At 36.3% G+C, this 25572-nt stretch overlaps 5 protein-coding genes across 14 annotated transcripts in view; 2 read left to right on the top strand and 3 right to left on the bottom strand.

Annotated features, from left to right (window-relative positions):
* Positions 1-2768: 2768 nt before the first annotated feature.
* LOC100743704 (ribosome production factor 2 homolog) lies at positions 2769-6875 on the top strand. Of its 6 annotated transcripts, none has more exons than XR_004461517.1 (7): positions 2769-3442; positions 3534-3687; positions 3793-3941; positions 4015-4234; positions 4316-4507; positions 4572-4868; positions 5593-5680. XR_004461517.1 is itself a non-coding variant. In XM_003488645.4 (6 exons), the coding sequence occupies exons 2-6, from the start codon at positions 5320-5322 to the stop codon at positions 6779-6781; spliced, it is 960 nt and encodes a 319-aa protein (XP_003488693.1). In that variant the 5' UTR covers positions 4711-4868; positions 4985-5319; the 3' UTR covers positions 6782-6875. The 6 variants fall into 6 exon arrangements, 2 of the variants coding, with proteins under 2 accessions (XP_033176074.1, XP_003488693.1); XR_004461518.1 differs by having other exon boundaries at positions 4572-4785; XR_004461516.1 differs by lacking the exon at positions 5593-5680 and adding an exon at positions 4932-5288.
* On the bottom strand, positions 6849-9279 carry LOC100746094 (probable cysteine--tRNA ligase, mitochondrial). Of its 2 annotated transcripts, none has more exons than XM_003488665.4 (8): positions 8896-9279; positions 8420-8715; positions 8139-8337; positions 7786-8048; positions 7555-7691; positions 7359-7481; positions 7014-7274; positions 6849-6932 (listed from the first exon to the last, which is right to left on the bottom strand). In XM_003488665.4, the coding sequence occupies exons 1-8, from the start codon at positions 9141-9143 to the stop codon at positions 6891-6893; spliced, it is 1569 nt and encodes a 522-aa protein (XP_003488713.1). In that variant the 5' UTR covers positions 9144-9279; the 3' UTR covers positions 6849-6890. The 2 variants fall into 2 exon arrangements, with proteins under 2 accessions (XP_003488713.1, XP_024222692.1); XM_024366924.2 differs by having other exon boundaries at positions 8891-9028.
* Positions 8941-14668, top strand: LOC100743940 (RNA polymerase II-associated protein 3). Of its 4 annotated transcripts, none has more exons than XM_012384421.3 (9): positions 8941-9075; positions 9664-9881; positions 9957-10088; positions 10199-10443; positions 10523-10733; positions 10804-11145; positions 11205-11513; positions 11593-11785; positions 11853-12084. In XM_012384421.3, exons 2-9 carry the CDS (start codon positions 9744-9746, stop codon positions 11939-11941), a joined length of 1659 nt encoding a protein of 552 aa, XP_012239844.1. In that variant the 5' UTR covers positions 8941-9075; positions 9664-9743; the 3' UTR covers positions 11942-12084. The 4 variants fall into 4 exon arrangements, with proteins under 4 accessions (XP_012239844.1, XP_033176073.1, XP_012239843.1 ...); XM_033320182.1 differs by lacking the exons at positions 8941-9075; positions 11853-12084 and adding exons at positions 9311-9481; positions 14586-14668; XM_012384420.3 differs by lacking the exon at positions 8941-9075 and adding an exon at positions 9312-9481.
* On the bottom strand, positions 12100-14773 carry LOC100746216 (TRAF3-interacting protein 1). The gene is made up of 10 exons (XM_012384419.3): positions 14614-14773; positions 14405-14522; positions 14210-14322; positions 13831-14103; positions 13363-13763; positions 13154-13279; positions 12829-13078; positions 12619-12738; positions 12471-12556; positions 12100-12395 (listed from the first exon to the last, which is right to left on the bottom strand). Exons 1-10 carry the CDS (start codon positions 14746-14748, stop codon positions 12245-12247), a joined length of 1773 nt encoding a protein of 590 aa, XP_012239842.1. The 5' UTR covers positions 14749-14773; the 3' UTR covers positions 12100-12244.
* Positions 14774-17008: 2235 nt separating this feature from the next.
* LOC100744058 (paired box pox-neuro protein) overlaps positions 17009-25572 on the bottom strand; it is a 32979-nt gene continuing 24415 nt past the window's right edge. Inside the window, exons 4-6 of the mRNA XM_003488648.4 lie at positions 19460-19706; positions 18021-18189; positions 17009-17824 (exon numbers count right to left, since the gene is read on the bottom strand). Of these exons, the coding sequence (XP_003488696.1) occupies positions 17308-17824; positions 18021-18189; positions 19460-19706 (933 nt within the window). The 3' untranslated portion in view covers positions 17009-17307. The remainder of the gene's footprint in view (positions 17825-18020; positions 18190-19459; positions 19707-25572) is intronic.

The following is a 25572-nucleotide window of genomic DNA, read 5'->3' on the forward strand; positions in this document are numbered from 1 at the left end:
AAAAAAGCGGTGAAGCGCATGTCGAGCGAGCCTGTCCAATAATATGCCTGCAATTGCCCACCTGCCTGCCAACTCAGCTGTGATTATGTTTATTTTTTCTTTTTTGTACTGTCTCTCGTTTTCTTTACAAATTTATGCATCTTGTCATTCAACTACTACTACACGTATGTGCAACATTTAGATTTGCTCCGAGGCATAAAGGGAGAAATACTTAGGTGAACTATAATTGTTGCCAAATAAGCGTTATAACTGTCAGTTCTCGGGTAGTTCGATAAGATACAATAAAAATCCTATTTTATAATGGTTTCTCTTTCGTTTACACGCGATAATATGTAACATAGTGCTATTTATAAATCTATGTGGGGTATTGATGCAACTATGTTTAAATATATAAAATATATACATATATATGTATATGTATATATATATATATATATATATATATATATATATATATATATATATATATATATATATATATATATATATATATATATATATATATATATATATATATATATATATATATATATATATATATATATATATATATATATATATATATATATATATATATATATATATATATATATATATATAGAGAGAGAGAGAGAGAGAGAGAGAGAGAGAGAGAGAGAGAGAGAGAGAGAGAGAGAGAGAGAGAGAGAGAGAGAGAGAGAGAGAGAGAGAGAGAGAGAGAGAGAGAGAGAGAGAGAGAGAGAGAGAGAGAGAGAGAGAGAGAGAGAGAGAGAGAGAGAGAGAGAGAGAGAGAGAGAGAGAGAGAGAGAGAGAGAGAGAGAGAGAGAGAGAGAGAGAGAGAGAGAGAGAGAGAGAGAGAGAGAGAGAGAGAGAGAGAGAGAGAGAGAGAGAGAGAGAGAGAGAGAGAGAGAGAGAGAGAGAGAGAGAGAGAGAGAGAGAGAGAGAGAGAGAGAGAGAGAGAGAGAGAGAGAGAGAGAGAGAGAGAGAGAGAGAGAGAGAGAGAGAGAGAGAGAGAGAGAGAGAGAGAGAGAGAGAGAGAGAGAGAGAGAGAGAGAGAGAGAGAGAGAGAGAGAGAGAGAGAGAGAGAGAGAGAGAGAGAGAGAGAGAGAGAGAGAAAGAGAATATTTTTATCTACATGTAAGATTTTTAACTTGTTATTGTTTCACTATTTATTCTTTAAGCATATATTTTGTCGAGTATAACTTTTAGTTAGATATATGTATACTGTTGCATTGATAGAATCTCATGTATATAACATACGAATATGCGAACTATATAGTAGGAATAATTTTACGAATCATTAGTAATGGTAATGAATTGTCAGAGACTTTCTATCATCATTTGTGAATTTGTTAAATTATTTGTAATAACGTTTTTTACATATATTATACAATATTTTATAGTGCCAAAAGAAAGTGTTTCAGAAATGATCATGTTTAATGGTATTTGTAGCAATCGGAGACATTTTCTTAAACGATCGAAATTTCTTCTTTGATATATTATAAATTTAGGGATAGCAATATACTTACATTTTAATCCCAGTAATAGCTCAAACGATGACGTTTACGTATATAAATGTATAAATCGTTCTTTTGTACATGAATACACATTTCTCCTTTTATGTCGTTTACACGATATATACAAGCAGTGTTTCCAGCACGTTCATAGAACTCATTTTAACGACTGCCTGTGTTTGTATAAGTAGACCATATCATAGTAAAACACTTTTCGCCGATATATTCTGTTAATGTTATGATTGTAATGAAATAGATTGAAAACCAATTAGATGTAATAAGATCAGCTCAATGACACTAAGTGTGACTGCGTGTCTGTTAAAAGTAAAACTGTTGTTTAGGTATTTCAACCTACTAAAAAAAGATCAGTGTATATGTATAGAACTATCGCCTCGGGTTTAAGAGTTTTACTTATTATATATACTTTATGATTATTATATTAAATAATTAAATGTGAGACAGATATTCTTCTAGGTAAGATTATTAAAGAGTATAATGATATTATGGCGAACTAACAGCTGTGTGTGTGTGTGTATTAAGAAGTAGCAACATATTTGTTACGTATTAACGTTTCTTTTTTTTTTATTTTCAACTGATACAGTTAAGTGTAGTATATTACTGTAATAAAAAAATTTTTATCTAGTAATGTTAATATTATTTAAGAAAGAGACATTGACGAAAGAAGCTTGACAATTCTATTCACAAATTATCTTTATATAGATATATTTTCTTGCAAATAGTGCGTTTTCAACAGATTTTATATCGATAATTTATCGTATCGAACTATCAATATACTTACAGTCATACAAATACAGAAAAATTTGCTACTTTTTAATAAAGCACGTATTCTTACCTACGATCGAAAGAAAGCAAAGTCCAAAATTAAAATATAGAGGCTCGATGGTGATTTTAATCAAAAGATAGCAAGAGTGTGGTGAGTATCAGTTGCAATTAATTGTGTGAGTCACAAGGCATAATTTAGCCAACCTATTCGCCAAAATCGTGTCAAACATTATTTCTATGCAATATATATTATCACTACACACGCATAATATAAATATATATTATATATATAATTTATTATAATGATTATTGTATAAATAAATATATAAAATAAATCACACTATCGTTATTGTTATCATATACCTACGACAGCTAAAATGTGCCTCGTTTTTAAACATGTAATCTCGAAATATACAGCACTGAGTGATTTCTTTCATGATTTAGAAATTATTGTATCGAATATAAAATAAACGCCAGACATACATATATAGAGATAATTACGTATTGCACAGTACTTTATGTGAATTCTTCGTCGCTATTTCTAAAATGAACAACGATTAAAATTACAAAATTATTGTCAGGGTGCCTACGTGCGCGGCGATCGAGAAGAAGATAACGCAGAAGAGAGACGGCAAAATTTCTAAGAAAGTTTACACGAACCGCCGAAGATAAGGTGTTGAGAAGTTATATCGAGAAATTCGGACTGTTAGTTTATGCGGCATGCAATAAATAATTTAAAGTTATAGCCCAAGTCTTGGTAAAGTTTTCGCGAAAAGTTGCCGAGAGTAAGATATCAAGAGATCGTGTTAAGAAATTCAAACTATTAATTTGGTACAGTAATGAATAATTTAAAGCCAGTTTACATGTCATGTCTCTGTCTCCCGAACCATTTACCTCTCTTATCTAGCCACACCTTTGGCGAATAATTAGATAATGTATAATTTTCCATTCGCGCGTATAATCTGTCAGTTTAAATTTCGTTCTTGTTTTATGCTGAATGTTTCTAGATACGATCATTGAAGCCAACTTCACGCAATTATACTAACAGCAAGTTCAAGCGTTAGCGTAACGGTATCATATATTGCAAAATTTTAAATTCATTTGACCGTTTAGATATATTATTATCCATGATTAACGCGATTAATTATCCGTCTTGTATAAAAATCGTAAGTATGAATCACAGTGCCTTGAGAAGATTTAGTTATACGAATTCAATGCGAAAAATATAGATTACAAAAGGAAGATAATTTGTTTTAGCCATCTACAAATTCAAAACAGAATATGACAAATACATTACCACAACAATTAGATTTAGTGAAAGCACTAGCTCTTAATAATGATTTGATATTGTTAGCAAATCAAATATTTGGCGAAGGAAAATGGAGTCATAATATTACTAGCCAAACAATAGGTGTATATTTTATGGACTTTATTAATCATTCGTTTGTCTTATTAATCTCTTTGTATATAAACTTTATGTACTGTATGTAAACTTTATTACTTATATATATTTTAGATTTTATTGAAACTTTCATGGGTAAATATGTTTGTGGATGCGTGACACTTCTCAAGGTCCAATTAAAAGATGGAACATCTCATGAGGACATGGGGTATTGTTACACAGAAGGAGCTATGAAAGGTTTAACAATACATTGTGCAAGAATTGTATGTTTAAAATTTGAATACCTTATATTTATGTATATTATAGAAGTAGGCTTCTTTTTATTATTTTATTCAGGGTTCTCTTACAGATGCCTTTAAAAGGGTATTGTCATGTTTTGGTAAAGAGATAAATACTGAGATACAAAATCTATCAAAAAAGTTATCAAATTCACATATGGTTGCCGATAGTTTATTTAACGGAACAGAAAACAGAACTTCAGAAATTAAAATGCCAGAACCATGTGCTCAATCGACTCCGTTTATAAGTAAAAGTGATAAAGAAAAACAAAAAACAGGTTTTTACAGTTTTTTGAACTTTTTATTTTTTATGAACTGAGCTATATTAAAATATTTGGTTGTATTATATATTTTTTTAGAGAATGTATTAAAATCAAAATGCCCAAATGTTGCGAAGGAGCAAGTGTCTGTAGAACAAACGGTAGCAAATTCTGTTGCACAACCGGAGCAGTGTATCAAAACTTCAAGCGAGATGAAAAGTCATGTACAGCCCGGTGTTCCGGGTAATCAGAAAGAGCAAAATAATATTGAAATAGGAGATTCAAAATCAGGTAAATTGGTTGAAGAGTTATCTGCTTACAGGCTAATTTTAAATGAAATGTAAATAATTTTTAGCATCTGAAGAAGAACTTTTACGAATGGAACGGAAACGAAAACAAATGGAGAAACAAGCAGAGTATAAGAGATTAATGAAGGAAAGAGAACAACAGAAGACTAATCAAAATAAAAAAAGCAGTACAAGATACTAGTCGATAAAGTTAAAAACTTTATATGAATAAGTCGTATAATCACAGTTGTATACACAGGTGTGGAAACTCCTGTGTTAAAGGTAGTTCCTGATTTGAGGTCAGAAGATTTTTTGTATTGTTTACCACACACATGATATTGAGTAGTTAAAACAATTTCAACAAGGTAATACATAGTGGAAGTAAACAAATTAATTTTTTTATAATTTGAATAATACTTTGTAAATAGGTATACATTATTTCTTCATAAACAATTCTATTTATAATTAAATTTCGCTTTAGGGGACACAACATTATGGCCTTGTGTCTCCTATTGTTTTAACTACTCTGCAGCAACGCCGCTGTTGGTGGATTGGAAAAACATCAATCGTCACATGATCGTGTCGTCCCCCTATTACGGGAGTTTCAGGACTTGTGTACACGACCGCGGTTATAGGTTATGGACTAACAAATGCCATATTGTAAACATGCCCATTTAATTCCCATTTCCATCGAGTGTAATTTGATTTTGTGCAAGAACACGTGTGTTATGTTCTGTGATATGTTTTACATAATAAATATTCATTCGGTGTTTCTATAATTTTAAGGAAGTACAGTTTTTAAATTTAATTATCACAATGACCGTGATGCAAAGAGTAGTGTAGGTATTTTTATGTAAAATAAGGTATTTTGGTTATGATTAAAATGCATAGGTTATATACGTATGTTTACAATTCACTTTTTAGTTTTTATGCATAATAGAACTTCTATAATTTTTATCGATTTTTATCAGATATCTGCTGAAAGTAAAGCTTTTATTAAAAAGAGAAAAAAAGTATCTTTACATCTTATCTGTCTGTTTTGTATATGTCATTGCTACATTAGATATGTGAATGCAACTTTTATTGCAGAAAGCCGACTACCCATAAGGGTAAACGAGCTATTTTGAAAAAAGAACCGAAATTAATAGAGGATGTTAAACAAACTCTGTGTTTCAAAGGTAAAAACACTTCACAGATAGTAGTAGATTTTATGAAAGATTTGGTAAGTTGAACTATATAAGATGGTAATGATAAAGTGTATTACCTGAATGACACGATGAATATTTGGTTTTAGTACGATTTAAAAAAGCCAGATGCACAGATAATGCAAAAGAAAAATGATATACTACCATTTGAGGATATAACACCCGTCGAAAAATTTTCTGTAAAATATAATGCACCGCTTTTTATGATCGCTTTGCATAATAAAAAACGTCCCCACAATTTAGTAATGGGAAGAATGTATGAACAAACATTATTAGATATGGTAGAATTTGGCATAGAAAATTATAAAGGACTGAAAAGTTTTAAAGTTCCCAAAATTGCAGAGGGAATAAAACCCTTATTAGTTTTTAATGGAGAGCTCTTTGAAAATAACTATGAGTTAAATAGAATTAAAAATTTGTTTGTGGATATGTTTCAAAGGGAACCGGTTGAAAAGATTAGACTTCAAGGTCTCGAACATGTTCTGAGTTTCACTGCTATTGACAATAAAATACTAGTACGCAGTTACAGGTACATCTCTTTCTCTCTTGATATTATTGTGTACCATTATATACAGCTCTTTCAAATGTAATTTATTTAATAAAATTATGTTTTAGGATACTTTTAAAAAAGTCTGATTGTAGAATACCAAGAATTGAATTAGAAGAAATTGGTCCAAGAGCAGATTTAATTTGTAGACGTACGAAACTTGCTTCTGAAGATTTGTTTAAGCAAGCTTGTAAAAAGCCAAAAGAGCTGAAGGTAATATCTTTCATTTTGGAAATAATGATTGACAGGAAAAATAATGATTTAGTATTTACTTTCGTTCATTTACTCATTTAATATACGATCACAGGTTAAAAAGAAGAAGAATATATCTGTGGACAAACTTGGAACAACCTTTGGTCGTGTGCATGTTGGAGCGCAAAATATTAATAGTATACAGACGAGAAAAATGAAAGGATTAAAAAAGACAATGGCAGAGAAGAAAGCTGGGTCGAAAAGGAAAAATATTGAAAATAGTGATAATGATAATTTAAAAAAATTAAAAACTAATAGTGATTCAGCTGATTAATAGTTAACTATTTATCTAAAATCAGCAAGGAAATAAATGTAAAAACAAGTATTTTCTTTTTTATTAAAAAAATGGTAAATTACCATTAAAGGTTTTTGCTGATTTTTATTTAATATTTCTTGATACTCCAACTAGTTTCAGTTTTGCAATCCTAGAAAGACAGAACTAGAATATAAAATACATAATTTAAAAATTAAATTACTGAAATATATATATATATATAATGTTGTACCTTAATTATTATACCGTAAGTGGAAAGTTCCGATCGTACTTTATCGCACGCCGTAAGTAAAGTTTTATCTTTCACATCTTGCTCTAAAATTTTGTTACGTACAGCACCTCTAAATTTTATCAAACATTCGATGACACTGTCCATTCTAGAATCATTTACTGCACTAGGATTTGAAATTCCGAATTTGAAAAGTATTTCTGATGTATAATTTAATACTGCAGCTACAGCAGGTATACAGGTTCTAAAAGTGTTCGTACTACCCTAAATTTAATACAACAGTACATTCTAAGTTCGTTGTTGAGAATATCCGAGTAAATCAATATTAGCTACTAAATATATATTTACCTGAGGATCATGCAACATTTTATTGACTACATTAATTAAATTTATAAGTGACTTCATGGCTTTTGCAGTGTTAAAATCATTTGCTAATGCAGTATTAATACTGTTTTTCGTTTCTTCCAAACACTGAAATATTAATTCAATAATGAATATGTATATGTTTTTATGTAAAATAATAAAATACAACGAGATAACTAACGCGGAATAACGTAGATTCATCTATATTGCCAGTATCCCAATTTCCAACGATATAATTATGACAGTCGCTAATAAAATGTTCAATTTTATGTAACACAGCTACCGCATTATTCATTATATCATAGGAAAATTGAAGTTCTAAAAAATGAATATTAAAAATATAGTTAATGAAATTTAGATTTAATATGAAATAATTTAATCATATATAGAAATAAATTATTGCAAACTATACCATTTTTATAATTCGAAAGTAGACAAAGGATTCTAAACTGATTTGCTGTATATTTTTCAAGGAATTTTCTTATACTGATGGTGTTTTTAAGGCTTTTTGACATTTTTTCGTGTTTCAAGGACAAATGTCCATAATGTACCCAATAATTTACCCACTGTTCTACTTCGTGATAACAACACGATTGTGCTTCCTCATTCTCATGATGTGGAAACATTAGATCTATCCCACCACTGTGAAAGTCTACGGAATTTCCAAAAATTGTGCTAATTGAAATATAAATTTTATATATATTAGCCTTAATAAGCATTATGATACAACATTTAAAACAGAAAGATTCTAATATGGCTCTCTACCTTGCAATAGTGCTACATTCAATGTGCCACCCTGGCCTTCCAGGAGCCCATGGAGACTCCCAAAATGGTTCACCTTCCTTAGCTGTTTTCCAAAGACAAAAATCTAATGGAGATTTTTTATCAGGATGAAAACTATCTGATATTGGAGTTGATAGCTTGCCATACATTCCGTATTTATGCGTATCAAAATAAACAGATCCTATAGGAAGAATAATTATCATTTACGATAGTTAAAGTATATAATAAAAATAATAGCTAAATTGTTACATTTTATATTTTACCATCTTTCGTAGTGTAAGCATTGCCTTTGTCTAGAATTCTCTTCACAAACTGAATAATTTGTGGTATATAATCAGTTACCCTACAATACAGATGAGGCCTTGCAACATTTAACATTTTCATATCTTCGATAAATTCGTTTTCATAATGTTTTGTTAGATCCTTATAATTTTGTTTTAAGTCTTTTGAGCGTGCTATTATTTTATCATCTATGTCTGTTACGCACATGGCCATTACAACATTTATATTGAAGTGGTCTGATAATATTCTCCTGATAATATCTGAATACACGTAAGTCCTATGAACGAAAGTTTAAAATGTTCTTTCACATTTTCATTATTTAATAACTAAATTATTGCAAACCTTAAGACAATATTATATTTTGTTCTTATGTTAATTTTAACAATCAAATAAAGGACCCTTTCCGAAGAATTTATTATTATCTTATATGGAATTGAAAAGAAAAGATAGACCTTACACTGCATGTCCTATGTGTGCCGAATCATATACAGTAGGTCCACAAAGATACCAAGTTAGAACAGCTTTATTTTTTAAAATTAACGGCACTTCACATTTTGTTATGGGATTGTAGATTTGAATATCTGTCTTATATCCTGTAGGCTTCAACCACTGTGCTTGTTTCTTTAACTTTGTCTCGGTATGTATAAATTGACAGCATGCTTCTCGTATTTTGTAATAAAAGACATTCTTTATAAATACATTCATTTTAGTGCTTTTTATTATTAAATGGGTATATTACACGATCATTGTTTTCTTATAATCAATTATGATTAACTGACATTTAATTTTATGGTTAACTTAACCTTAGAAAATTCGCTTCGCACTTTCCTATCCATATTAACTTCAAAGATTGCCAGATGCGGAGCGCTAGTGTTGAAAAACACATTTCGAAATTTGTTGAAAGTTGTGTCCCTGATAAGTGCTTCGCAGCTAGAATTAAGGGTTTGTTGTTTAAAAGATTAAGAATTTCAATGCAAATCGTTAAAGCAAAAAGTACTTTGATATATAGAAATTCATTGCGAAACTTTCCTACGTGTGACAAAGTGTAATAATTTTAATGTAATGAATTGCATAAACGTTTTAACGTTTATTTTATAATACGTACGTTTTTAACAGTAATACTGATGTACGAACTCGGTCAAAATTTTGTTTTAAATAATCAAATATTTTAATAAATTAATAGTTAAATAGTGGAATCATAATTTATATCTTTTCGTTTTTTTAGAAGGAGCAGAACATAACCTAAATTTGCAATTGACGTTGTATCTTTTCTTACAATTATTGTATTAAACACAGTTGTACGAAATGGATAAATCGATCTTGATGCAAAAGCAGGTGAAGGATAATGCGGAAGATTTACAGAAAGAATTTCTTGATATGAAAAATTGGGAGGAACAAATGAGATGTAAAGATGAGCAATTACGGAAAGAAAAAAGTGGTCAGGTACAAGTTATGAAATATTCTACATATATGAAATATTCATAGAAATGTATAAACTTATAAGGATGATTTTTGTAGATTACTTTACCACCGATTAGAAGTAAACATAAAAATAAAACCAAAAATTCGTCCATAAAGAAAGATCAAGGTGATAATAAGTCAAAGAGGATTAAATCACACGATTATTCTGCTTGGGAGAAATTTGATGTAGTAAGTTTATTACTGTGAATATGTATTGTGAATATTGAATTAAACATCTTTTTCTGTAAAACTCTATAAAACTTAGGAAAATTTTGATTTCTTGTAATATCGTTTCAAAGGATAAAGAATGCAGAAAAATAGATAATAACGAGCAATCAGACGATTCCGAAGATGAACATATGTCTAAAGAAGAATTAGAGAAAGCGCATCAAAAAGCAACAAAACATAAAAGCGATGGCAATATTTTGGTGCAACAACAAAAATGGTCTGAAGCAATTGGCTGTTATACAGAGGCTATAAAACTATTTCCATACGATGCGGTATTTTACGCAAATCGTGCACTCTGTCAGTTAAAACTAGACAAGTATATATGTCTTTTGATTATATCTGCATATTCAATTAAAAATTATCAGATGATACTAAAATATTACACTTTTCTGTAGTTTTTATTCTGCTGAATCTGACTGTTCAACTGCAGTTCAATTAGATGAGAGTTATGTAAAAGCTTATCACAGAAGAGCAACAGCTAGAATGAATCTAAAACAATATAAAGAAGCTAAACACGACTTAGAAAAAGTTTTGAAATTAGAACCTTCTAATAAGGAAGCTAAATTGTTGCTAAATCAAATCGAAAGCAAGATTAAATGTTCAGAGGTAATTAATAACTAAGAAACAAATTTTATTATTTAGTTAACATACTATTTAGCGATGCTATTTTGCACAGACAAGTACTATAGCGAAGGAAGGTACAAAAATGTCAACAATTGAAAAAAAAGATATTAAAAAGACTACGATTGAAAAAAAGATTTCTGAGAAAACGCGGTGGAACGATACTGCATCGAACGTACAAACAACAAAAGCCAAGAATATAATAAACGCTAAAAATATGGAGAAGAGTAAAGATAATAAAAGTGTTGTAAATGTTAAAGATAGTACAGAGAATGAAAAAGATAATGTGATCGATACTAATGCGAAAAGGGATCCACGTATTCCAGATTGGTTACCAGAGAAAGACGAAGTCATTGTAATAGAACCAATAGAGAAGCCTCCTCATTTACGTTCAAAGGTAAAATTACAACATTAACATCCATGCCCGAAAATATCTGAAGTTTTTGTCGATTACAGAAATCATTGACGAAAATACCTATCCAAGAAGTGGAATTTGGTATCGATCAGTATAGGTATACTAGTGGCAAAACGGCATATAACAACAAAGACGATCCTGTACAAACAAAAGAACCTCATAAAGATCCCGTGCAGAAAGTGGATATGTCGCAGAAAGATAACGTTGCGAAAGATAATACTTATATTAAAGTTTCTGAACCTCTGGAGGATATTAGTAATATTATACCTCCGATTCCCAAAACAGCTGTACAGTTTTTAATGAATTGGAAAAGAAATAATTTACCAGAATTTAGATATAAGTATTTGAAGGTAAGAACAATGTGTAAAAGTTCTAATTTTTTGATATACAAAGTATGCATTTTAATCTAATTAGTAAATCAAATTCCAGCAATTATCAGAGGGTAGTTTACCTAAAATATTTCAAGATTCAATGGAATCGGATATCTTTAGCCAAATAATAGAAGTTTTGGGAACGGAATTCGTAGGAAGGAAAAATCAGATATTCTACTACTTGAAAGATCTCAGTCGAGTTAAGCGATTTAGAGCACTCATCATGTTTACTAGTAACAGTGACAAAGAAAGTAAGCGTTATTGTTACAAAATTTGAAATAATATAAAGCGTTAATAATATTTTTCTTCAATTTTTAGACTTGAAAATATTGTTTGAATATTGCAAAACGGTGGAAAATGTGTCTGAAGATGAAATTTCAGCGCTACAAGATAAATATGAAATGTAGAAATAAATGCATAGTGATATGCAGGTATAAAAATATTTTTAAGTAATGTAACGATATTAAGTTATACGTATATATTTTGTATAAGTATTCCTGTTCGAATAAGTTTGAATAAAGGAACGGAGATTATTAGAATTATTTCTTAATTACTTGTGCTATATTACATTTCGTGTTACATTCTTTAGTGTTCTACGTACATATGTACAATATTTGACTAGAAACTTAGAGGAGATTGTACACTTATGTTATTTGTATTAAAGATAATGAGAAAATATTATCGTTTTATAGATTACGGTGAAATGAAATTTACACACGACCATTTAATAATGTTTGTATCCTTTGATCATTTTTCGTAATCTGCGATTTTGCTTGACATATTTTATCCAATTGTACTTTCACATTACGATCAATTTCTTTTAATGTTTCTTTCATAGGTTCTATTAATTCTTGCGTTTTCCTGAAGAAAAGAATCATATACGTGATTAAAATAAGCGATTTTAAACGATGCAAAACTTAATACGTATATTCTTACATCTTTTCTATTTTCAGTTGTTCATTTACTCGTTGATATTGGTTTTTCCATTCTAATAATTCTTTTTGCATGACTTCTATATCCTCCTGTTAAGAGTAACGTAAATTACACGTGTAATACTATAAAATATAATAAATCAATAAGTTACCTGAAAATAATCCAATAACTTCCCAAGTGGATTTGTCGCGCGTGTTAATGTTTGTATGGTGTTTCGTAGTTTATCAATTTCTTTTGCTACAGCGTCGCGTTTTGAATTTGTATCCCATGTCTAATATAACAAATATTATGTTTCATGTTACATTGAAATAGTATAATGTGGTAAAAATAATATTTTACGATAATGGTGAATTGTACTTACAATATTTGTTTTTTTAGGTATCACGTCTACATTATCATTATTAACCAATTCCTTTTGTGTTTCTAATATTTGCGCGACAAGGTGTCCATGTTCTTGCGTTAATTGACCATCGACTTTATAGTTGCCACTGTTTTCTAAGGAATCGCTACTAGTTACTCTGGTTTCCATAACTACCATGTCTTCAGCGTCATCATCGTCATCCTTAAGATCAGAATTCTCCACAATGACGCTAATGTTTCCCATAGGCGTTCTGGAAAATGAAGCAGTAATAGTTTATATTCTCTATAAGATCTTTTACATACAGCGTATTAAAATGTGTTCTAACAGTATTTCTTCGTTAACTATTAACTCTGCTTTGCCTCGTATTCTAGGTGCTGCAGGTCTGGCACTAATCGGTCTCGCAGTAGGTGGACGTAAGGAAGTTCTTGGTCTAGAATTTGATCGTGGAATACTGTGAAAGTATTTTATCAAGTTATCGTTAAATATTACAAATATTAATTTTTCATAAGATACAGTTTGACGCGAACGCGATACCTGGCATCGTTATTTTCTGATTGAAACATTTGTGTCTCTGATATCGACTGACCAGATTTTTCTATGCTTTGTAAAGAAGCTTCGTTATTTACTATATCATTTTCCTTGTACTCCACCTTGTCTATATTTTCATCTATCTTATTATCTCTGATGTTCGGCGCAGATTTCGATTCTGAATTAACAGAGTTTGACGTATCGAGTATTTGATTTTGTAATTCGTTATTTTCAGCATTTGTCATATGTTTCGACTTGTTCTCGGATTCTTTTTGTTTTTTGTTTTCGTCGATTCGCTTATCCGACTGCAGAGTTTCGGACAAAGGCGTGGAGGGTCTATTCTGTTTGAGTTTAGCGGACGAAGAGCTTTTTCTATGCGCGGATGCAGGAATTTTTTCTTGGGCTGGCTAAAACATGTAATTTCAGTCACGCTTTTTCATGTTCATAATCTAAGCGTAAGATATATTAAATTACCTCGACACGTGGTACTTCCGCAGCTTCGACATTTTTTTGAGAATCTTGATTTTCATTTTTACGCGTTGCTTCGCGTATCGTTGAATTATCTTCGTTAACAGCTTTTTTTTTTCGTTCTACAGATTTTTCTTTCGACGTTGAAGCCCTTTTTTGGGACGTTTCTTTCGACGATGATTTTCTTTCATCTTTTGCTACAGACAGCTTACTTCTTGAACTAGATTTGCCTTTTCCTAAATTCTTCTTGTACCGTTCGACGGCTTCCGCGCTGCTTATCTGTTTAATTTGTAAAACATTTTCAACTTTACCGTGTCATTGGTTTTTTTATATTTGTAAGTAATCGCATAGCCATTTGTGCTTCTTACGGTCGTAGAATCGTTACCTTCTTGTCTAAAGCTTTTCCAATTGCTTGCAATAATTCATTTGTTTTAGCTGGTTCCTGGCCTGAGATTATCTTGCTGGCTCGTACAGTTAAATTAGCGCCGGTAATCAGTTCTGAAATTATTGCCTAGTACTAGTATTTGAATACGTCGAAGAACGTTATACATTTTATGATACAAGGAAAATAATAACTTACTCACGACGTCGATCAGTTTCGTTAAATAGGCAAGTTTCGCCTCTTTGTTTTTTATATTTTCCGAATTTAGTTCCTCCTCTGTATACAAACCGTCCAGAAAACCAGTTTCGTTTATGACCTATGATATACCATTCGTTTATTAGTTATAAAAGCATCGATTATATTCATGTTTTATTTACAGCCAGAAACACGAGCAAAAGATACGTTACTGCTGAGACGATATCGTGAAGAAATCGAAACGGTGGTTTCCTTAGTAATTTTTCGGTGAGAGGTGGCTTTTTGAAGTATTTGCCGAGTAAATCTTGAGTGTTTTTAATCGTTTCAGGTTTTACGTCGTCTGCCATTGTTAATCACAAATAAAACATACCACTGGTTACACTGTCTTTCTCACAACCTTGCTGAACTTTGTATGCATCAAATGGTTACTTGGCAACCAATGTATGACCAACATGATAGACCGGATCTATTTGACAGAGTGGAATTTTACGAATAGTTTTTTTTTTTACCAATATGCGTATTATCGTTCTTCTTATCTTTTTATCGGTTGTTTCAATGACATACATACATAAAAAATAGATCATTGTGTAGAAACGTAGAAAAATTTGTATTTCAGGTAAGAATAAGGAAATGGAAAGGATAAGAAGGGACTGCAAATGCTATAACTAAATAATAAATATCGGTATAAATACAACTACTCGGATCAAAAACGATCATTTAGAGAATTAATCTTATACCATTGAACGAATCTATCTATTCTTCGCCTCTAAAATGCCATAAGTTCAACAATTTAAATAGCCCGAAAGAAACTAAAATATTCAATCTACCTCTAATTAAATTATTTTAATCCGGTCGTATAATCTTGCAAAAATTTGAGTCTAAAAAGCTTACATCCAGCGAATAATAATTAAAAAGCGTTAGTTTTAGGTTCGCATCTCCTCAACTTCCTGTTATCATTCAGGCTAATAACTGGATGACGACGAGCGAATGGAGGAGCAGAGGAGCGGGCTACGAAACCCGGAGACCGGTGTACAATCGTATAGTGGAAAGGGAGGCGGATAAATCAGCGGACGTCGAGGCGTTAGCGTTTTATAGTGCATTAATTAGTCCGTGATGAGGAGGCGGATAAAAAGCTTTTACAACGTTATAAATGCAAAAGGTGGATAGGATCGTTCGTAGGACTCGTGGAACGCGATCCGCCATTTAATTTCACCTTCTTTTTACGGTGACCATCGTTCATGTCGTATTTTACAAGGTATGTATACGCGGTGGTGTGTCCACGTATGACACACTCAGGCCGAACCGTTTATGGCTTTACTACATCCTCGCGCCTCCGCTGTTTCGCGTTACCGATGCGTGCTTTATTGCCATCGCTTTATTAGGCTTTCGTTTAATTGGCCGGCTGTATCGGTTAAGTTTCGCATGCTTTCCTTGGTTATGGGCTAATCGTGCTTTCTAACGAGCTTCGTCTCTTGTTTCAGTACGTTCTATCGACCTTTTTTGTGCGAAATTAGAGCCACTTTACGATGCTTCGCTAGATGAGATTCCTATGCCTAATGGATCGTTCTAGATCGAATTTGCGCTTTTTTCATCTTGATCGATGGACGCATTTATGTCGTCGAAGATGCTTGCCGATTGAACGGTAAAGATATCGCGAAAGAACGAGTGGATTTTTTGCCGTCGAACGGGGCAAATGTATCTATATAAATAGGTGCGTGGGAAAGAGAAGTAGGTAAAAATGACGGATTTGAACGATCCGGGTACCTCTTGCTTCGGCACGATGGATAAAAAAAAGGATTTTTAATTTTTTTTTAAGGTTACTAGCCATTTCACTTTATTAGAATACGTCAAAGTTTCTTTGACTAAATTAAAGTTAAATATCGTACATAATAATATGGCATCGTCCCGCTCTCAAAACGAAATCATACACCACACACAAATTACACGACAGAAAAATCTCAGTATTCGGAGATCACAAAACCGATGAACCTGTTGAAAATCATCGAAACTGATAGAACAGCTACGTCAATGAGTTTCCTTTATCGTATTTTATCGTCCCGTTATTACGCATAATATCGATGATTTCCTTTCTTCTTCTTCTTCTTCTTCTTCTTCTTCTTCTTCTTCTTCGAAAGGACAGATCATCGATGGTGTCGAACGCGGAAGAATGAATAAAAATAATTTAATTATAAATTATCTTAACAGACTTACGTTTAACCTACGATATTCCGGTCAACAATACATAATCGACGATTCATACTAATGTTACATATAATTTATACTTTTTCTCCGTATCGATAGTACAACGACGATCGCTTTAATTTTCGAGATTTTCGCGTATCTATAAAGGTGTACCGATCTTATCGACCTTTTTCTTTTTATTCCTTTACGTTAACGTAATTTCTCAAGCGTCGAACTTGGCGCTGTTCCACCTTTTTTGCTAAACTATGTTACATTTCTCTTTAACGGACGTAGTTTAATCCCCTTAAAACGAGAGTTTAATAAATAAGTTTTGTACAAGACTAAATGGTTTCTCAACGATTCGTTATTCCGAGAATGAAGCATCTTTCTAAATAAAGTATTTAGAAGTTCTTTTCGTATCGATAGATCGGAAAGATACAGAGCCACGAATATTTAACATAAGCCTAGCCCGATTTCATCGTCGCAACATCCATCGATCGTTTCGACCATACACCTCCCTCTCTGTCCTAGCTCGTCCATCCGTTTCATCTTCGACCGATCGCATCTTCATCCTCCACCACATTCACCATCCGAACATCGTCATGCTTGATTCCGTGCGTCGAAAATTCTCCCAAATCCAGACGATCATCTGTTAGCCTCTATCTTATCGGATCTTGAGATAGTCTTCTTTCCCTTCGTTCTGTTTATCTCTCGGCCGCGATCCTTCAGATTTCCTTGTTCAGGATAATTCCACAGGGTTGAACCACCCCGAGATTCGTCAATTTCGGCCTCTTCGAGGTGCTTTTGCCTTCGTCTTTCTTCAGAAGCTCTTCTATCGAGTAAGGATTCCTTTTTCTCTGAGGTTGCGCCGGTCTTTCTTCGACCGCCGCTTCTTTGGCCATGGTGCTCTGCTCGTTTCCCGTTTCCAAGATTCGCGGAGACGCTATTTTCTGCTTGTCGCCGTTTGTTGGCGGTGGACTCTGTCGATTCTCGAGGTTTCCGGACGAGCCGGACGTACTGTGTCTGACGAACGCGCTACGATCGCTGCCGATCTTCTGGCCGAGTTCTAGGATTATAGGCGAATTTTGGAAAGGCTTGTAGTGGTCTTGGGACTCCGTGTTCTCGTCCAGGTCGCTCTTGTCCAAGGAGTCGTCGCTGCCCGCCATCGAGCTCGAGCTGGATTTTAAATCGACCTGGTTCGTTGGTCCGCTTTGTTCCGACAGACGTTCCACGTCTAACGATCTGCAACAGATATCTAATCGGTTTAATCGGAACGAACGCGCGTAATGGATCGATCGTACGTAGCGCGAGATAATAAGCGACGTCTTTGTTACCGATCCGTTTTTCCAGATTTAATAAAAAAAAAAAAAAAAAAGAAAAAGTCCAATTAAGGGGGCCACTCGAGGAAACAGAAATCGATTAAACAACTTGGACTTACGTGAACGATTGCATTCCATGATGCAAGTGCAGCGTAGTCGCTTGATAAAGAGACGAGTAAAAGCTTGGATTCCAAGATGGTGCGCTGGTATTACCGGATGTTGTGGAAATGTGCAACGGTCCCAGTGATCCCGGATAAAATAATTGGTAATCCGTTCTCATGAGTGTGTCTGAGGGTAAAGATAGAATACATCGTATGATACAATGTAAATTTAACCAAGAAAAAGAAATTACGATTTAGCTCGTTAACGTTTAACGCTTTCGTTATATTATTTTATTTTATTAACGTGCTTCGTCGCTCTTATTTGTCACAGAGCGTTACGCGAGACGTACAAGGTTTATTTAAGGCGATCTTAACGTCCATATTTTTACGTAACTCGCGTCACTTTAAATTAAATCGACGCAAACAATGTGGTCGTGTTTATACGATAAGGAAGAAACAAGAAGAGATTGCGAGATGATTTCTTCTTCTTCTATTTTACGCGTCGTTTTCCATCGTTCTCGACGAAATCATATTTTGCCATCGTTAGAAGATTTCGCGAGTTCGACCTGTTTGCAGTCGCGCGTTAAACACTTTCCCGATCGAAGTTCGTCGATGATCGTCGGAGGAAAGATGGAATCGTATTATCGCGGCGAAAATGACTGATTTATCGGAGTGTTAGAGTTAGCAAGGTGATCGGACCTTGCAATTAACGTTAAAATCGAGAGAAACACCGGCCGTGGAACAGGACGAACGTATCACGACGTTCGATCGACGCAAATTTCGTGACGCAGCCTCGTTCTCGGTAGGTGAAAAAGAAGACTACGACGTTATAGACGATTTACGGTATAAACGAGGTAAATTTCGAGGCAAATTTCGAGTTGCTTTAAGGGATTGCGTGTCGTTCATCACGCTGCAGCACGCTGACGAGTCAATCGGCCACAGGGTATTTTACGAATTCTTCTTCTTTTTCTTCCTTTCTATCCTTCTTTCTTCCCCCTTCGTTCGTCCTTTCTTTTCCCTCTAATCGTTGCATCGCTGCATCGGTCGCTTCCTCTTCTTCTTTCTCTCGTCGCTGCTCGTCTATATGGAAGCGAATCGTAAAAAGGACAAAAACAATGGAACAAAATTCGGACAGTGATTCCGAGACACGGACAGATGTTTAGGGGATCATTAGCCGATAATGGCGCACTCGCGATGCAGCTTTCTCTCGCATAATGAGCCGATTTCGACGTTTCGCTATCGTCCAGCTTTCGAACGATCAGCTGACACTTTGGTGCGATCGTTCGTGCAATCGCGATCTCTTTCTCGAGAATTCGCGCGATTACGCGAGACGGGCCGGCTATTTGCTAGAAAAATTTCGTAGAAAATCGTTTCGGCGTATCTCGAATTTCAATTTCAATGCGCAATTTCTCTCTCCTATTAATTTCATTTATCGCGTATTTGGCGATAATTCTCACCTCTGTTGGCGACGTTCGAGGAAACTTGCGAGGCGTACGTGCTGGCTGAACCACCCTCGATGCCCGTGTGATCCGTATGAAGTCCACCGCCTCGAAGAATTCGATTTACCGAGGAGACGGACGGTAAGCTTTGAGGATCGCAAGCTCCTTGTCGCGCCAGCTGTTCTCGGATCTCCCAAGCGAACATGGTTGGTTGTTCTTGTTTCATTCGTAAAATCTTCTTCACGACGGTGGGGGTGGCCACTTGCTGCAATAAATCGAAATTACAAACGTACGAATTAAAGGAGAGATTCGTTTGGAAAGCACACAGAGATCCTAAAGTCGTCGTATTAGACATCTTTCGAAATATTCGCGCGAAAGAAAGTTGACAAATTGTCTGGAAGATAATTGCTACGCATGCCCGTATTCGATACACGGTAACCGATTCGATTCGGTAACGTATTCGTCGAGTTTGTCAACTTTATTAAACGACCATACTCGAAGTTTAACGACGCGCCGCTGTAGTAAATGTCAATTAACGCAGCTAAATTTGGCGATTTCGCATATAATATAAGGCCAGGTATATGGAAGAATGGCTACCGTAGCAATGTCGCGAGATAGCAGCCGATTCTTCGAAAAGAAGCGATTTACATCGTGTCGTTATTTTGCAAGCTCGAACGTCGCTGTTTGCGATACTTGTCGGGACATAACGCGATGTTATCGATTCGATATCGACTCTTCCATCCCTTCGTAATTTCTTCTCGCCATCTTCCTTAACCGAATTATCGGATTTTATCGACGATACGCGATAAAGTCCTTGTGGCGAGATATACGAGTACGTCCGATCTTTTTCTCACCAGCGAAGAATCGCTTTGTGGCAAAGAGAAACGTAAAATGTAACACCTGCAAGGTCGTGCGCCGCGAAGAAGTTGCCACCTTTTCTCACACTCATTTTCCTTTTTAATCGTTTCTATCTTTTTGGTTGGCAATCGAACACGTAACGCTATACTCTCGATGTCTCGTATGTCCCTTTATATTACGCGTATTCCGCTGTCTAATTACGACGAATGTTTCTTCGTTTTCGGTGTTTTCGATATTCTCGCGTATCAACGTGGTCTAAATTTCACGAAAAGCATTCGTTTAGACAGACGCCGTTCGAACAGACGTTCGAAACAGACGTTCGGACAAAAGTCAAAAAACTAACCAGTCTATATTACGCTCTATGGAGGCAACACGGTCGTTCGTACCATCTTGTAACATCATCGACGATTAGATTCGAAGAGAGAAATTTCCCACTAAAATTCCACACTACGGTATCCTCGTTCCTATCTAGAAGATTTTTCCGAAATAAAAAGTGTTTTCTAGCGGCGCTTTCTGCCGCGCAGCGCGAGAATCTATCGGGCCGAAAAACATTCCCAAGGGACGTCGCAACGTTTGGACGGTCGCCGACCGTTGCCGATTATCAACCCGATGGTTTTTCCATCCGGCTGGGGACTCGGCGCTATCTCATCGACAAATTAACGCGAAAGTGGTCACACTGTCGTCGAAAGGGGCAGCGAGCAGCGGCCATATGTCGTTCACAGGTGAAGCACGCTGGTTGCGCCGGTGGATCAGATAACGGGTAAAGATCGCAAAGGTAGGTGGGTAACGCGTACCGCGCTTTATTACAGTTTAGCCCCGGTTTACCGAGGAGGCGGGCTCATCCGCTCCTCGCAGACGCGTCCCGTTTCTTTTTGACGGTCCCTTCGAGTGGGCCCAGTGGTGCTCAATCTGGCCACCGTTCATTTGACTTGCTAATGAAGTTGCGCGCCCGGGCCTCGCATAATTTTATGCTAACGCGATGGAAATGTTATTCGTCGTACACAGATTTTCGAGATCGCCGATTTCTCCGGGGCGGCCACGCCACCGACACCGGGCAGAACGATAACCACCAAGAGGTTGGGGATCGTTTCTTGTCAGATTTTCTGCGCAGGGGGCATCGAGTGCGTTATTTTCTTCGTTCCAAGCTCTTTTTCTCGTTATCGTATTTTATCGCTGTCTTATTGCCTATCGCTTCGATGAACCTCCCTTGGAGTTGGCTATCGTTGCGTTATAACGAAGATACGGCCTGTTACTACGAGTACGTGAACACTACCGATTCGACGATCAACAGCGGTGGTGGTTGGGCACTCGCGATGCTAGCGACGTTGGTCTTACGTTCGATAACGAATTCACGGTCAACGGGATGACAGATATATACTTGCTCTAACTCAAACGTGTAGTACTCACAGATCGTAAGGCGTTACTCTCTTCGTCGATGAAATCGCAAGAAAGACTGAATTTTCGTCCCGAGGATGCCATCGAGGAAAACTATGACGGGGTGTGTCTAAGGACACGAGATCATCGGATTCGTCGAGTATAGTCCTCGTTCCGAAAGTAAGGGAAATCGACGTCGCTGTCAATTGGTCAATTGGTCGGACTGCTTGTCCGTTTGAAGAACCTTAATTACGAAAAAAACCCAGGTTTTATAGCGGGTCCTCGGGCTAACTGTACTCGTGCCGTGCAAGTGTCTCAACCTCCGGTATTCGTTGTCCGAAGGACCCGTTGGAACGTTTTACTGTCACGTACCTCTATTGGTATTTCTTTTAATGATTTTCTCACACTATAACTCCGCACCTTTGTTAGGCGAAGCGGTCGTCCCGTTGACCGTTCGGCGACGGATGGTCGCCTTAAGCCCAAGTTTATTATCACAAATCGCAAACAAGTATAATTGGGCAGAATGACGGCAAATTGGGAAAATCCGTAAAATTGTAATTAAAGTTTACAGCTGTAATTAAACAAAGTTCCAGAGGGAAGAGTCCTTTCATCTCCGACATACATATTATTTCGTTTGTTTTAACTTTACCTTGTTCTATATTCGATCTTTTTCGTTCTTTTAACTCGAATCGTCTTACGACTATGTTTTAACTTTCATTATCCGTTGTACGATCGTAACAATCGTACGATCGTTCGTTGGATCTCATTCCGAATAATAGCGTACGATGTGCATCTTAATCCTTTAAGCACCGCTACATTTCCATAAATCGTTTCCTCCTAAACGTAAAAAAATAAAGATAAAAAAAAAAAAGGCTAAATAGCACGCAGTTTCCGATACACGACGTCGCTCGTTCGTGTTTCACGAAATTTTCGTTTCGTCGTCTATCGACGACGGTTTCCCTACTTTCCATATTTTTTAAACGTCTCGATCGTGCATCGATGGCGGTAAAGTTATCGATATACACATTTGCATTATATATCGTAGGTTCTGCGTCGTCTAACGTGTTTCCGTCTAACGTTTTCGTTCTATCGTAGCTTGTTTAACGATAATTGTTAACGCTAACTTTCATCGAGATATAGAGAAATGACGCGAGTGTAAGGTATCGTTCGTCGCGATACATGGCTGGGCACTTCCGTTGGTTACCAAATTATACCTTTGGTTACCTAGTAAATTACCCAAAGCATGTAACGCAAGAGTGTCGTAACAATTCTCGACTCGTTTCAAAATGTCCTACCAAACGACTCTAATGACTCGTAGAAAATATCTTTGTAACAACGATCTAACGAAAGCGTATTAATTTGAACGAACGATGCTAATGCGTATTTCGCAGTATATAGTTTATAAAATGTTCAAAATCGGAAGAAATGACATAAACGATCAACGTTGACATAAACGAATTTCGAACATTTCCTAAAGCGTACTGTAAAGTGTATCGAACTGTAAAATATCGTTTGACGTTGTTCGTTCATATTGATGTACTTTCGTCGAATCGTTATTACCGAGGAACGCTCGAACCGCGAATTAATAGCGAGTCTCGATCGATACTCCGGTATGGCGGTCGTCGATCGAACATTCCCTGGATTCTATTCGTCTTCTGTGAACAAGAGCGCACGTTGAACGATGGGAAGAGCGGCCGGTGTGTGTCTGTCCATTGAATAGGGCCGATATGGGAGCACCACTGTTGTTAGCCAGAACGTTTAAGGGGGCAGCCGTCTCCCCGTCCGCCTAATAGTTTCAGGGGTTAGGACAAGCATCGCGTGCTCCCAGGAGCATCTCAGATTCTAATCTGACACTTCCGTCGTCATTGCCACAATTACCCCGGCCCACGATATACGCGTCCTAATGCCTACCCTCTCGCGTTGTACCGCGTACCCTTGAGCGGCCCCCGAGCGGCCGCTACGGGTTGCTTCCCGGCGACGTTCGTCGACGGTGTGTCTTTCGTGTGCGTGCCACGTCGCACTACACCGCACCGTACCACACCGCGTCACAAAGGAAATTGGTCGCATGGACATCTGGCGCTAAACGTTAGATAACGTAAACTATCGAACAGGTTGACCAACTCGGTAATTACTGTCCGAAGGGCTGTCCTCTGTCGCTTTTGGTATACGGGGTTGCTCCAATTGTCGTTGGCGATAAGACGCGCGTGGAGATGGCTTAATAACGTCCTTTCTTCTTTCTTTTTTTTCGGCGGACGAACCAGGTATCCGGACATTTTTTTGGCCGATCGTCGCCAGTTCTCGGCGATCGTTTCGATATCAACGTTCCTCCGCTTCCTTTTCGTCGGACGGTTGAGCGATATATTGGGCCGAAGGGTACGCGTTTGTCGTTGAGGTTGCTGGTTAAAGGTGGTTAGAGGATTTTCAGGTTTACTTCGATTTGGCTTTTAACTGGCGCGACTTTTTAACGTCGTATCGGCCGTCGATAGAAGAATGTCTCGAACGTAGGAAGATCGAACCAACGAACTCGCGGAACGGATTAACCGTTTCCCAATGCCTTTTTCTTTATACTCAAAATCGTTCGTTTAAAGTTTTCGATCGTCGAACGTTAACGACTATTTACTCGAACCGGTATCAGCTGGTATTTGAGTTATACCGCAGGTTGCGAATTTTTCGCCATTAATTCTCTAATCAATTTGCTACGATACGATCGGCAAGAAAGTTATCGATCGACAAGCCGCGTTAATTAGCACGTTGATCCGTAAACGGAACGAGCTCCGATGTGCGCGATCGCTGGCTGTTTATTCTGGTCGTCGCACAACGTTTAACCGGCTGTTACTAAATCATGCATCGAGAAATAAATACCCATCCGTCAGAAAGCTCAGGCGCGACTCGTCACCGTGTTCGCGCGAGATCTTAATTACCAGATAAATGGAAACGCTTGCGACGGAGGAACGGGAATCGTCCTGGGGAAAACGAGCGTTCGCATGCGACAATATTTATGACGTATTCTTCGAGAGAAGTCCGACGAATGTATCGAACGATCTCGCGGAATTAACCGTGCAGAAGGGCCGTTATTACAGGACGCGCGCGTTCGAGGAAAAACAAGCATTCGATACCGAAATACCTCTCTCTCGCGACTTTGCGATCGCGTTATTAGAGTCAGCGATGAAAGTTTCTTGTAAAATTGGATCGTTAATTGAGAATAAACGTGGAATACGTACAGCGTATACAGATATTTATCGTTAAGCGTTAAAACACGTAAACAGATTTCCAGCAATCGCGCGCGAACGTTATTAAAATCTACAAATTAACGAGAAACTAACGGCTAAAAAGAATGTTTTGATTCATTTGTTTAAATATAATTAAAAAATGATTCTCAGTAGGTAACGATAGGATCATTTTTAACGCTCGTTATCGACATCGATAACGTTTAAGACGATTGTTCATGACGCTGTATAGTAATTCTCCTACGTAGATTTCCAGATTGGTCTCGAAATTGACCGACGCTTTGCCTTATCGAACAACTAGCTTCGATGATTCGATAAAGGGAACGCGAGAGAACGACTCGAGTAGAAGAGGAGAAAATTTTCGGCGTAAACTCCTTCACCGCGAAACGTGTAATTTCTTAAAACCATTACGCACCGTTCGATCGATCTCGATTCTTTGCAAATACTACATTCGGCAATTTTCATTATACACCCAGGTAATAGCATACACGCGGGCAACGAATAGAGTACGGGGGACGTGTCTCGTACGCGTTGGCGAATTAATTCCGTTCGATGCGTATCTTCGGCAGAAAACGCGGTAATTCCAGGAAGGAGTCGTACGGTTTTCCTGCCTCGAACGAACGGGTAATCAAAAAATTTCGTGAATCGGCGCACCTGTGGCCGCGACGCCGA

Source organism: Bombus impatiens, unplaced genomic scaffold, assembly GCF_000188095.3.
Source record: "Bombus impatiens unplaced genomic scaffold, BIMP_2.2 scf_0259, whole genome shotgun sequence".
NCBI classification, from domain to species: Eukaryota; Metazoa; Arthropoda; class Insecta; order Hymenoptera; family Apidae; genus Bombus; species Bombus impatiens.